Consider the following 11,212-nt stretch of genomic DNA (forward strand, 5'->3'; position numbering starts at 1 on the left):
GCTGCAAAGGAAAATCAAAATCTACTGCGCAGTCGCTAGGCTAAGGTATTAATGTCCTAGGCACAGCTAGAAGGTGGAAAAACCTATTGTGTTGGTGATTGTTGTAGTTGTCGTGGTTTTATTGTCGTGGTCTGCGGGCGCAGGCTTGTCGCTAGGGCGCAAACTGCAGACCCTATGCGCGTTTCCTAGCAAAAGGAATAATAAAATTAACAGCGCTGTCGCTGCGCTAGAGAATTAATGCCATGAGCACAGCAAGGAAGTAGAGAGCTGTGTTGTCAGTCACGGTTGTTGTTGTGGTCGCTGGGTTAGGTGGTGGTCTGCGGGCGGGGCGCTGGTAGCTGGTGCGGCAATGCGCGCGCGATGCCTGCGCGCGCAGGAAAATCAAAATCCACCGCGCAGTTAGGGTTGCGGCAAAACACCACCACATCTGTACATTTTTGCAAAAAAAACACTGGCGGGGGCAAGTTTAGGTTAAAGCCTAAAAGTTTGCCTACTATTATAATAGGATCTAGGCACAGGATGGGGGACGGATTCCAGGGGTTCTGTTTGACGGATTCCAGTCGTTCGCTGCTCGCTTAGACGACGCGCTAAACAGAATAAGGAAGTTAGGGTTACGGAAAGCCAGTGATCCGTGGCCATATATCGGATAGGCCTGACCCGCAGCAGTCGCAGGGAGATAGGCCTTAAGAGTCTAAGACTAAAAGCTTTCTAATAAATAGTTTACATAGCTTTAAAAGTAAATCTGTTTACTAAAGAAAATAGTAAAGGTAAAGAATAGAGAGCGTTCTAAACAGGATTATATTTAAAAATTACTAGATCTGTTAGAAGCTTAGCGTGTAAAGTATTTAAAGGGGGACCTCTCTTCCTTAAATAAGATAGAGGCTCTTAAGGCTAAGGTAAAAGGCTATTTACTTTCTTAACCTTTTTTAGCAAAGTCTTGTCTCTAAAGGCTGCTGCTATCTAGTAATAACTTAGCTGCTTCTTTTAAGATAGGTGCCTTATTACCTAGCTAGTTTTTTTTAAATAAGCTTAGAGGTACTTTTACACTAACAGCTGCGCATTCTGCAAATTCTTAGCTAGTTTCTATGTATTTTTGCTAGTAAGCTATTTTTTTATTTTACTAAAAACTTTTTCTTATTTCTTTAATTACTAATAATTTATTTAACTTTATATTTAGTCTTTATTTCTTTTTATTTTTATGTAAATAAAGAGATTTTTTTAAGTGCTTTTTTTTAGTTTAGAAACATAAAACTATAGGTGTATTTTTATATGTAAAAAAAGCTTTAGCTTATAGTTATCTTGTTAAGTCTATAAGACTTTATAGAGTTCTATCCTTTTTTCTATTAGCTTTCTAGAGGGCTAGAGTATCTTAAAATTCTTAGTTTTAAGATACATATAGTCTTCTAGTTAAATTTCTAGTCTAGGTTGTTATAACTTGTTTACATATTGTTTTATTATCTTTTAACTAAATTTAGCTTTAACTGCTAACTTCTTATATATGTTTAGTAGACTTAATAACTAATTAACTAATTTAAGTAGATTTATAGGCTAATTTCTGTGTAGCGTAAAATAGAGGTTGTAACTAAAATTAGCTTTATATAGCGTTTTCTTTATTACAGTAGACTCTACTGTGTTAATAGCTAGCTGTCCTATTAGAAGCTATTCTGCCTAGTTATCTTAACTATAGAAGATGTATTTTCTTAGGTACTTTTCTACTTTAGCGTTTACCTATTTAGTTTGTCTGTCTATTTATAAGTAATATACAGTAAATAACTTATGTGTTATGCTAAGGTGTTTTATAGCTACCTTTTAAAAGTTGCTAGTAAACAGCTTATTTTTATTAAAGATAATAGTCCTAAGGCATCTATGTACTAACACTATATTCTGTTTAAGTTTATAGATAAATTTTTTAGCTATAATAGTTTTTTCTAATAGCTATATATATAGATACTTTATAGTTTTATTAAGAGCTACTGTTATTATATTACACATTCTTTCTATTCCTAGTTCTTTAGACAGGGGAAGTTCTGTAATAAAGTCTATTGTAATTATTATTTATAGCTGCTTTAAAGCTTTAATTAGTTGAAAGTATCTATACATCTTATGTCTTTAGAGATTGTTCTTATTATAAGTGTTACACTTTCTAAGTATCTTTATACATAATTGCTTTATTTTAGGTATGCGTTAAAGTATAGCAGCTTATAGTCTTGTTTATAAAGTACTTATTCTAGAGTGTCTAAACATTAAAGAGTTATAATATTCTTAAATTAGGTTTTTTTTCTTTATTTACTTATAGTAAGCGCGCAGAGTTTCTTAATAAGTTTAGGTTTATTATATACTTATTCTTTTTCTATCTTTTTAAAGAGGGTAAATTTCTTAGTTTTTTTATTTTTTTTATTAAAGTAATCTAGTCTATAGCTAAGAGTGTTAGCCTGCTAGTTTTGTGCTTCTAGGACATGCTTAATAATGCAGTTAAACTAGGCAAGCTCTATTACCTATCTTACATGCATTAGTAAGAGTTTTTTTTACAGTTAAGAACATAACTAGATTTACATAATCTATTATAATGTTAAAGAGTTTAGCTATCTTATATAATTTAGTTACCTATACTTGTACTATGTTTAGTATTACTTTTAATTTTGTATTAGGTATGCTATAGCCTACCTTAGGTCCTAAGAATTTAGTAGAGTAGTACGCTACTAGATGCTATTTCCTGTCTTCCTGTTTTTAATGTCCTAGTATTATGCACTTTGTTATAGTGCATTAGGCATTTTCTATTTTATAGTGGTATAGCATCTAGTTGTTTTACTAATGTGCCTTCTATTAAAAGTAATAAAACGTGCATGTTGCTTTATTGTTGCACTCTGTCTATAGTTCTTGTTTATAGACTATGCTGTTCCTGTAATAGAGACAGTGTAGTATTTTACAGGTAGACGTTATACCTGTTAGTGTGTTAGTCTCTAGTGCGCTTTCCTGCGTCCTATGTGGCCACTAGCTAGCCCTGTGTTTAGTTAGCTAGTGTTTAGTGCAATACTTGTTACTGCATAGGTACTAGGTATAAAGACATTTCCTAAGGTTGCTTTGTACTAGTATTAGCTAAACTTATGTCTATCTTAGGTATTCTTTAGTTTTAATAATTTGTAATAAGTAATTCTAATAAGTACATTAGAATTTATTATGTTGCCTACTTTTATAGAGAATGTAATATCCTTTGTCTTGTTAGGTTTCTAGGTCTTTACAGGTAATAGCTAACACAGAGGGAGGCGTGTTAGCTTGTTCTTAATATAGTTTAGGTGTTATTAGTAGTGTGTACTACTAGTTAGAGCCTTCTTCTTTATTAAGGATTTTCTTAAATATTTTCTATTATTTTTCTTTATTTATAACTGTGTAGTAAGTTTTAGCAATTTCTTTTAGTATACTGTATGTTTTAATGTTGTTGTTAATGTGTACTTTGTACATTAATTTTTTGCAGTCTTTTAAATAGTGTGTGTTACTGTATTTCTAGTAGTCTCTATAAGTAAATTAATATTTTAGCTCTTAAGTAGAGATTTCTGTTATTAGTTGTTTTAAAGAAAACTTTTCTTTCCTTTTTTTAACATTTATAATGTATGTTGTAGCTTAAGTATAGCCTTACTATCCTTTATAAGTAGCAGCTTGTTCTAGTGCCCTAAAGACTTTGTTAGTGTCTTATACTTTAACTTCCTAGTATTTTATTAGGCATTTTTTAGATTTATAATTGTCTCTGTATTGCTAGCAGAGGCGTTTGTCTAGCTAGTCTAAGATCTCCTGTCCTGTTAGGCCTTAATCTATATGCATTACTTTTATAGTTAATTTGTTATCTTTATTCTCTAGTTGTTTAGAGTTTAGGTATTTCTAACAAAAGTAACCTACTTTTTTATAGTTAAGGTATGCCTTTTTTTTAAGCTATTTTTTTATTTCTTATTTAGAGGTGGCTTTACACTTTTAGAGGTATTGCTCTTTTTCTTAGAGAAGCTATGTGTATGTTTAGCATAACTAAGGTCTATAGGTTTAGTGTTAGCTTGTAGGGTTTTTTTTTTTTAGAACTAATTAGGTTTTTTAGTTGTCTAGCCTTTTTCTTTTTTACTACAGCGCTTAGTATGTCTTTTGTTATAGATAAGCGCTTTCTTAACATAATCCTTAAAGCTTTTAGGCTTTCTAGTATAAATAAATTTATTCTTAATAGTGTTTAAGAGCTCTTTATAGAATATTTATTTTATAGCTTTCTTATCTATCTATCTGCAGATAGCTAGCAGTTCCCTAAAGCAGGCCACATATTGTTAGACAAAGCTGTTGCTCTGTTAGAGAGTGTTTATTCTGTTAACTACTTATTTTTCTTTATTAACTAGCCTATAAATTATAGTTAGGGCTACTTTAAATAAGTTAATACTGCTAAAGACTTTCTATGTTTTTAGTAATAAAAGTTTGCTATTTACTTTATAGTCTATCTAATTGTTAGTGTAAGGTTAAAACTAAATAGCAGGTAATTCTTTTAAGTGTAGGCTTATCTATAAAATTATTTTTTTGTCTGTTCTAAAGGCACCTTTATTATATTACATGTAGAAGTGGCATCTAGTAAAGAAGGGTTTTAGGTTCTTAGCAGAACTATTAAATGCTTTAGGGGGGGCTAGGCGTAGGGTCTTTTTTAACTTAATACTAGTTTTTTTCTAAGTAATATTTCTAAGGTTAGCTACTTTTAGCTATAAAGCTTAGATCTAATAGATGTTTAAAGGTTCTTACTATGCTTAAAGCTAGAGGTGCTGTTTAAGCTGTTTAAGCTTGTTTTAGAGGTAAAGTATTTGCTAATTCTATGCTTCCTTAGTTGCTGTAGGGTTCTAGCCTGTGCCAGCGGCTAAAGCACCTGTCATGCCGATGTCTAAGGTGGTAGTTGCCATACTTTGTAGGTAGTGGTGATTACTGTTACAATCTTTACTTTAATAAAATAGTATCTTTAGAGTATGTTAGCCTATATTAGTATGTTAGCAGGAGGGGAGGACTTAGCTAGATTAGGTGTACAGTCTGTTAAGCAGAGTGCAGGATATAGCAGATAAAGAGTAGGCAGGCTTGTGGTTTAACCCAGCGGCTGTATAGGGAGCTAGTAAACCTGATCTGTAGGGATAGAAGTAGAGGTATATATAGTGCAAGATATACAAGGCAGCAGTGACTTCTTTATAAAAGTGTTACAGCTTCTTAGTCTATTAAATAAAGAGTGCAGGAATAGACTTAATAGTAATTACAACCTTCTAACTATAGTTATAATTAGGACTATATACATGGGGTCTGCATGCGTTTGCATGTGTTGCAGGTGTTGCATGCATTGCCTGCAACCACCTGCAATGCCTGCATTGCCTGCAATGCTTCAGTCTCTATTAGACAGTGCACTCCGCAAGGCTTTTGTCTAAAAGCCAAAGCCATTCCTTATCTGTCCTGTCACGTGACTCGTTTAGCGCGGGGCTAAGCGCCTTCCATCCGACATCGTTCGGGCTGTGTGGGACAGCTAGTGAGGTTATTACGGTCTGACTGTTGGCTGTAACATCACCCTACTATACTCCACAAGCCCAGTAGCCATTACGTAGGACTGTACACCCTACCGTCGGCCCCTACCCTCCGTTCTTTACTCCTATAGGAAGTAATATTAACCTGTGTGCTTCTATAAAGCAAGGATTGTAACATTACTATTTATTTACTAAGTTACAAGCGCTGTAAGCACTTAACTAGTTAGATTAACTAAAGGCTTCTCTAGCCTATTATAAGCTCTAATATTATTACTAGTAGTATTAAGTTGTTAACGTTAAAAGTTATAGACTTTACTATTAGTAATGTTATATCTAGTAATTATATACTAGCACTAGATGTAACTAATCTAGTAAGCATTAGTGTAGAGAAGTTACATTATATTAATGTAATAGAATTTATAGAAATAGTGAAGAGTATATGTTTACAGTGGTGACACTCAGATGCGTCGTCACTATAGTCACACAATAGTCAGATGTGTTGTCACACGATGGTCGGATGCGTCAGCACCATAGTCGTATGCATCTTAGCATGGTCTGTTGCCAAGACTTACCCACTTATTTCGCATATATATAGACTCCTACAAAGGACTCCTCTAGCAATACATTCAATCCAGCTCCTCATGCCTCTAGTGCCTCACATAGCTTCACACTTTCAGTATAGTAGGGAAAGTTGTATAGTATCGGCTTGGCAGGCAGGGCGCCTACTTTATTACAGTAGGTGAGCTATCCTAAAGGCGCTGCAGACAGTGCAATTAGACTTAGCATAACGCGTAAACGTGTAAGCAAGAAGTAGAAGTAGTATCTAAATAATGTTCTAGGCTGTACTGTACTATATAGTGCTAGAGCGGGTTGTTACAGGCTATAATAGAGTTTGTTGTGGTGTGGTCTTAGCAAAAGTAAGCAACTTAGGTGTGTGAGCAACTGCTAATCCCTAACATACTAATGTAACTGATGCCAATCCCCGATACACCGATGTGGCTGATGCCAATCCCCAACACACCAATATGGCTGATGCAAATCCCCGACACACCAATGTGGCTGATGCCAATCCCCGACACACCGATGTGGCTAGAGAGGTGGAACAGACGCAACTAACTATAATTTAAACATGTTTTACACAACGCATGCTAAAGCAAACTGCGTGCAAATTAACATAAAAGTGTACTTATATTAGGTATACATTTTTTTAAAAGAATGTAAGAAATGCATAAGGTAATAGAGAAATAGCGTTACTAGGGTTTATCAAAAGAAATTATAACTAACTAGCGCGTCTGAAAGAGGAGATTCTGCTTAACTTTTCGTTCTGCAAACCTGAATATAATAAGCAGAGCAAGCCCTGCTAATAAATCCGTGTTGTAATAGGCTTTGTCGCCTAGGTCTTCATCGTCCTAAGTAGACTCGCTTATCTCTAGAGTCATCCTATTAGAGGGCTCTGCGACGTCTGGGGTTCTGCTCGAGTCGTCATTCGTAACAGGACGCCAACTTTCCGAATTTTTGCACATAATAGACTGACAAGTTCTTGGCAACGCTAAAATTTTCGCGACCCAATTTATAACACGCGCCCTATTAGTTATATCCACCAGCATTGAGAAAAATGTTCGATAATCATGCCGAAAACGACAGTGTTAATCAGACACGGCCAGAATTGGAACGTGTTAAGCAAGAGAACCATGGCAACCCAAGGCCCCTACTCTCCACGACCAGTCTCACAAGCGTTGCTCCCTAGTATGTTATCTCGTACCGAAAGCGTTGGTCGTGTCACTTATTCAATCAGGCCTGAACTATAGCGATGATCTCTTCAACTACACTCGAGGTCGCTTCATATGTGATGAAGGATATGAGATGTCACAGCGCCAAGTCCGCTTCAATGTCAACGAACTAGTTCGTTGTGCTGCCGAAGCTATCGGAGCGAAATCATGCGTTAGAATTGAAAAGTATCCCGATGGCATGTACAACAAAAGTATGCTTCTAACCATGGATAATGGCTCTCACGTTGTGGCCAAAGTTCCAAATCCAAATGCAGGCATACCACATTTTACCACTGCAAGTGAAGTTGCGACAATGGATTTCGTACGCTTCGTCTCAGGAGTCGTTATGTTCAGGTACTAACGTGCTGCAGGCCCGGAATGCCCTTGGCACTCCTGTTCCCAGGGTCTTGGCTTGGAATTCTATGGCCCAGGAGAATCCCGTTGGTGCAGAATATATTATCATGGAGAAGGTTCAAGGAATCGAGCTCGAGCGCGTTTGGCCAGGTATGAGTATAAAAGACAAACTTACTGTTGTAAAGGCCATTGCTGGTTTCCAGAAAGCTTGGACCTCGGTTTCCTTCAAGAAGTTTGGAGGTTTATATTACGCAAAGGATCTAGACAAATCAACCGAACATAAGCCGCTATACGTCGATGCAAATGGGGTTGATATCGTAGATGAAAAATTCGCGGTTGGCCCATCTACAGGACGCGAATCAATTGACAACAGAAGGGCAACTATTAAATTTGACAGAGGACCATGTAAGATATCAATCTTTAAAACGAGGCTCATTTAACTAATAAGGACAAGGGAACTCTTTAGAGGAATATCACAATGCAATTGGGCATCGAGAAATAGCATGTGTTAGCCAGCTTCCTCACCTACCCAAGTCTCCAATAACCCTCTGTGGTCCGGGAACCTACGAACCGACGAGAGGAAGAAAGCTTAAGGCATTGCACTGCTATCTCAAGTTAATCAGGTTCCTTCTCCCTGTGGATCGAACCATTTCATCGGCGCATCTCTGGCATGGCGACCTACACGTTGCTAACATCTTCGTAAATCCTTCGGAACCTACTGAAGTTGTGGGCCTTATAGATTGGCAGTCTACCGAATTATCTCCTCTCTACTTTCATGCCCGCCAACCTCATATACTCGACTATGATGGCCCGCCGGTCTCTAATTTAGAGCGGCCGCAGCTACCAAAAGACATAGAAAAGCTTGAAGCAACCGCAAAGAAACAAGCAGAGACTTTATATTTACAGCAATCACTGTGCTCTCTCTACAACACTCTGATTCACTATAAAAACCCACAACTTTACGCTGCCCTTGAGTTCCAACAAACCACGAGCTACCTGCTTCTGCTCTTAGCACGTAACCTCCTCATCGATGGGGAGGCATCCTACCTATTGCAAGTGGCTGAGTTAGAGGCAACATGGGTCGCTCTTCCCGGAGCTAAAGGCTCAACTTATCCATTCTCTTTTTCATTGAAGGAACGGGAGGAAATCGAGGCTGAGGTTGAAGGTGTAGTACGCGGTATGGAAGCGATGCGTTCAATTTGGGAGAATATTGGTGGATTATTTCCTGAGCAGGGAATAGTGAGGTCAGACCAATACAAGGAGACGCTAAACACATTAGCTCAGATGAAGGACAAGGTTATTAAGAAATTTGCAAGCACTGAGCAGGAGAGAGATGTTTGGCAGAAGATGTGGCCATTTGGGACTTGAAACTTCACGTGTATGCGACAGTATAGCGGCGGAACTAGTTTGTTAGCAAGATGCGTTGTAAATGGCCTCTGTAATAATACTAGTTATAATATACTAACGTATGTCACAAGCAAGCAGTCTATACAAGCAAATAGTCTACGATATTGAAATTTTAGCAGCTTGTACTTTAATAAATGTTGCGTTTGCCAAAAGGTCAGCCTTCCAGCTAGCACAGCAGAAGGATATATATAGACGGATAGCTGTACGCGACACACCCCCCAGCTCAAACCGTAGAACAAGAGAGGTGAAACATGGTGAAACAACCTCAACACACCCTTCCTCTTTAGCCCAAGCAACAGAACTTAGAGACAGATCTAAATGCAAGGTAGCCTCTGTAATAGGCGCACTGCCTAAATGCTCTTTGCTAAGCGTAGGAATTAAACACGCAGTGCTCCGGGATAATGCGATCCTATTAGTGGAGTAGGGAGAGCAGGGATGCAAAAATTTTCGTGCGCTAACCATCTACACTACGCTGCAAACTGGGCTCATAACTGTTGCGTTTGCTAAAAGGGCAACCTTCTAGCTAGCACAGCAGAAGGATATATATAGACGGATAGCTGTACGCGACAATAAATATAAAGACAGCCTAGACAGAGCTCTGTACCACTTAGCTAATACAACTAAAATCGTGCGAATAATCAAACAACAGCTGACCTGTCGCGCATAGAGACTCTAGTATAGGCCGCTTCTAGCCTCACAGTGTAATATCACTCTTTGTACAACTAGCGGCCTTACAATTAATAATACATCTACTAATTAACTTTTAACACACTAATAAGAAAAGTGAAATACTTTTAGCTTTTAAAGTAACTTAAAAAAGCTAAATTTAAGCATTTAAGCTACTATAGCAGTTTTTAAAGTCTCTAAGACTACACTTGCTTAGAGATGTTATAGTAGACGTTTATAACATAACTATATAGCTAATTTATAAAAATTAGTTATTATAAAGCATCTACTTCACTTAAATGTATAAAAAATATAGTAAATAAACTATAAAGCTCTTGTAATTTAAGCTATATTAGAGTAAATAAGACTATAAAGCTTAAAAAACTTTTTTATAAGTATAACTATAAAAAAGCTTAGTGTTAGAATCTAATAGTTGTAGAAAAATAGTTTACGCTTATATACAGCGCTATTACCTAGTATAAGATCTATAAGAATTGTAACGATTCTCATCAATCGTTCCATCTCGGGTCGCCCGGAACCTATCCGAAGGGTCCCCGTATCGGCTCCGACTCTGGCTCGACTCTGGCTCGACTCTGGCTCGACTCTGGCTCGACCCTGACTCGACCTGGCCCCGACTCTGCCCTGCCCCTGCTGTACCCCTATTCCTCCATGTATTTAGTCGCACCTCGCCCCTGTAGCCAGCTTAGTAGTTTTCTGATATGCTTTTGTACAAGGCCTATAGGTGTCAATGGCATTCCCAGGTTCCAAGTCCCCACGCACTCCCATATGCCTCTGAGTGGATTCCTACCGCATTCAGATCTATTGTCTTGCCTGTGCTGTTACAAGAATAGTATCTTCAACTTTAATAAAATAAAGCTTTAAATAAGTGTTATATTTACTTATAAAGATGCTATAGCCTGTAAAAAGTATTCTAAACTAAAGTTAGTTTAACTTAGTAATCTATTTTATAAGCAGGTAGTTTATATAAGTAAATAGTGTACTTTAATGAAATTTTAACAGCTTTAAGTTTAATATTAATACATCTACTAATTAACTTTTTCTATACTAATACATTTCTAACAACACAACGTAGATATGCTAAAAGAATGTTAGATATAGCTTATACTCTAAGCTTTTAAATAAAATATAACACTTTTAAAGTAATATACTAAAGCTATGTACAGAGTTTTTTAAAAAAATAATAAATAACTAATGTACTAGATAACCTTTATAAGCTAATGCTATAGCTAACTTATTAAATCTAGATAATTATAAAAAGTAAGTAATTATTAAGTATATACTTAAGCTATATGCGTAAGAATCTTCTTTTAGCTAGTAGCTATAGCTAATATAGCTAATTCTTTACTTAATAAGCATAATCTAAGCTATATTAGCATAAACTAGTCTAGTATATTTATAACATGTTATTTAAAGCTTAAAGTAAAGCTTTAAGTGTAAGAATAGTTAGTAAATATTTAGCCGATAATAAAGCTTATTATCTGT

At 36.3% G+C, this 11,212-nt stretch overlaps 3 protein-coding genes across 3 annotated transcripts; 2 read left to right on the plus strand and 1 right to left on the minus strand.

The window, feature by feature from the left end:
• Positions 1 to 159: 159 nt before the first annotated feature.
• On the minus strand, positions 160 to 652 carry BDR25DRAFT_307555 (uncharacterized protein). The gene has a single exon (XM_033690857.1). The coding sequence runs from the start codon at positions 425 to 427 to the stop codon at positions 227 to 229; it is 201 nt and encodes a 66-aa protein (XP_033540609.1). The 5' UTR covers positions 428 to 652; the 3' UTR covers positions 160 to 226.
• A 6,724-nt stretch (positions 653 to 7,376) lies between these two features.
• Positions 7,377 to 9,004, plus strand: BDR25DRAFT_244807 (uncharacterized protein; the record flags this gene model as incomplete). Its single annotated transcript, XM_033685861.1, has 3 exons — positions 7,377 to 7,604; positions 7,654 to 8,041; positions 8,091 to 9,004. The coding sequence occupies 3 exons, from the start codon at positions 7,377 to 7,379 to the stop codon at positions 9,002 to 9,004; spliced, it is 1,530 nt and encodes a 509-aa protein (XP_033540610.1).
• A 100-nt stretch (positions 9,005 to 9,104) lies between these two features.
• BDR25DRAFT_362434 (uncharacterized protein) lies at positions 9,105 to 10,505 on the plus strand (the record flags this gene model as incomplete). Its single annotated transcript, XM_033696569.1, has 5 exons — positions 9,105 to 9,196; positions 9,266 to 9,368; positions 9,460 to 9,492; positions 10,259 to 10,403; positions 10,471 to 10,505. 5 exons carry the CDS (start codon positions 9,105 to 9,107, stop codon positions 10,503 to 10,505), a joined length of 408 nt encoding a protein of 135 aa, XP_033540611.1.
• Between the last annotated feature and the right edge of the window lie 707 nt (positions 10,506 to 11,212).

Source organism: Lindgomyces ingoldianus (assembly GCF_010093535.1).
Source record: "Lindgomyces ingoldianus strain ATCC 200398 unplaced genomic scaffold BDR25scaffold_55, whole genome shotgun sequence".
Lineage (NCBI taxonomy): Eukaryota > Fungi > Ascomycota > Dothideomycetes > Pleosporales > Lindgomycetaceae > Lindgomyces > Lindgomyces ingoldianus.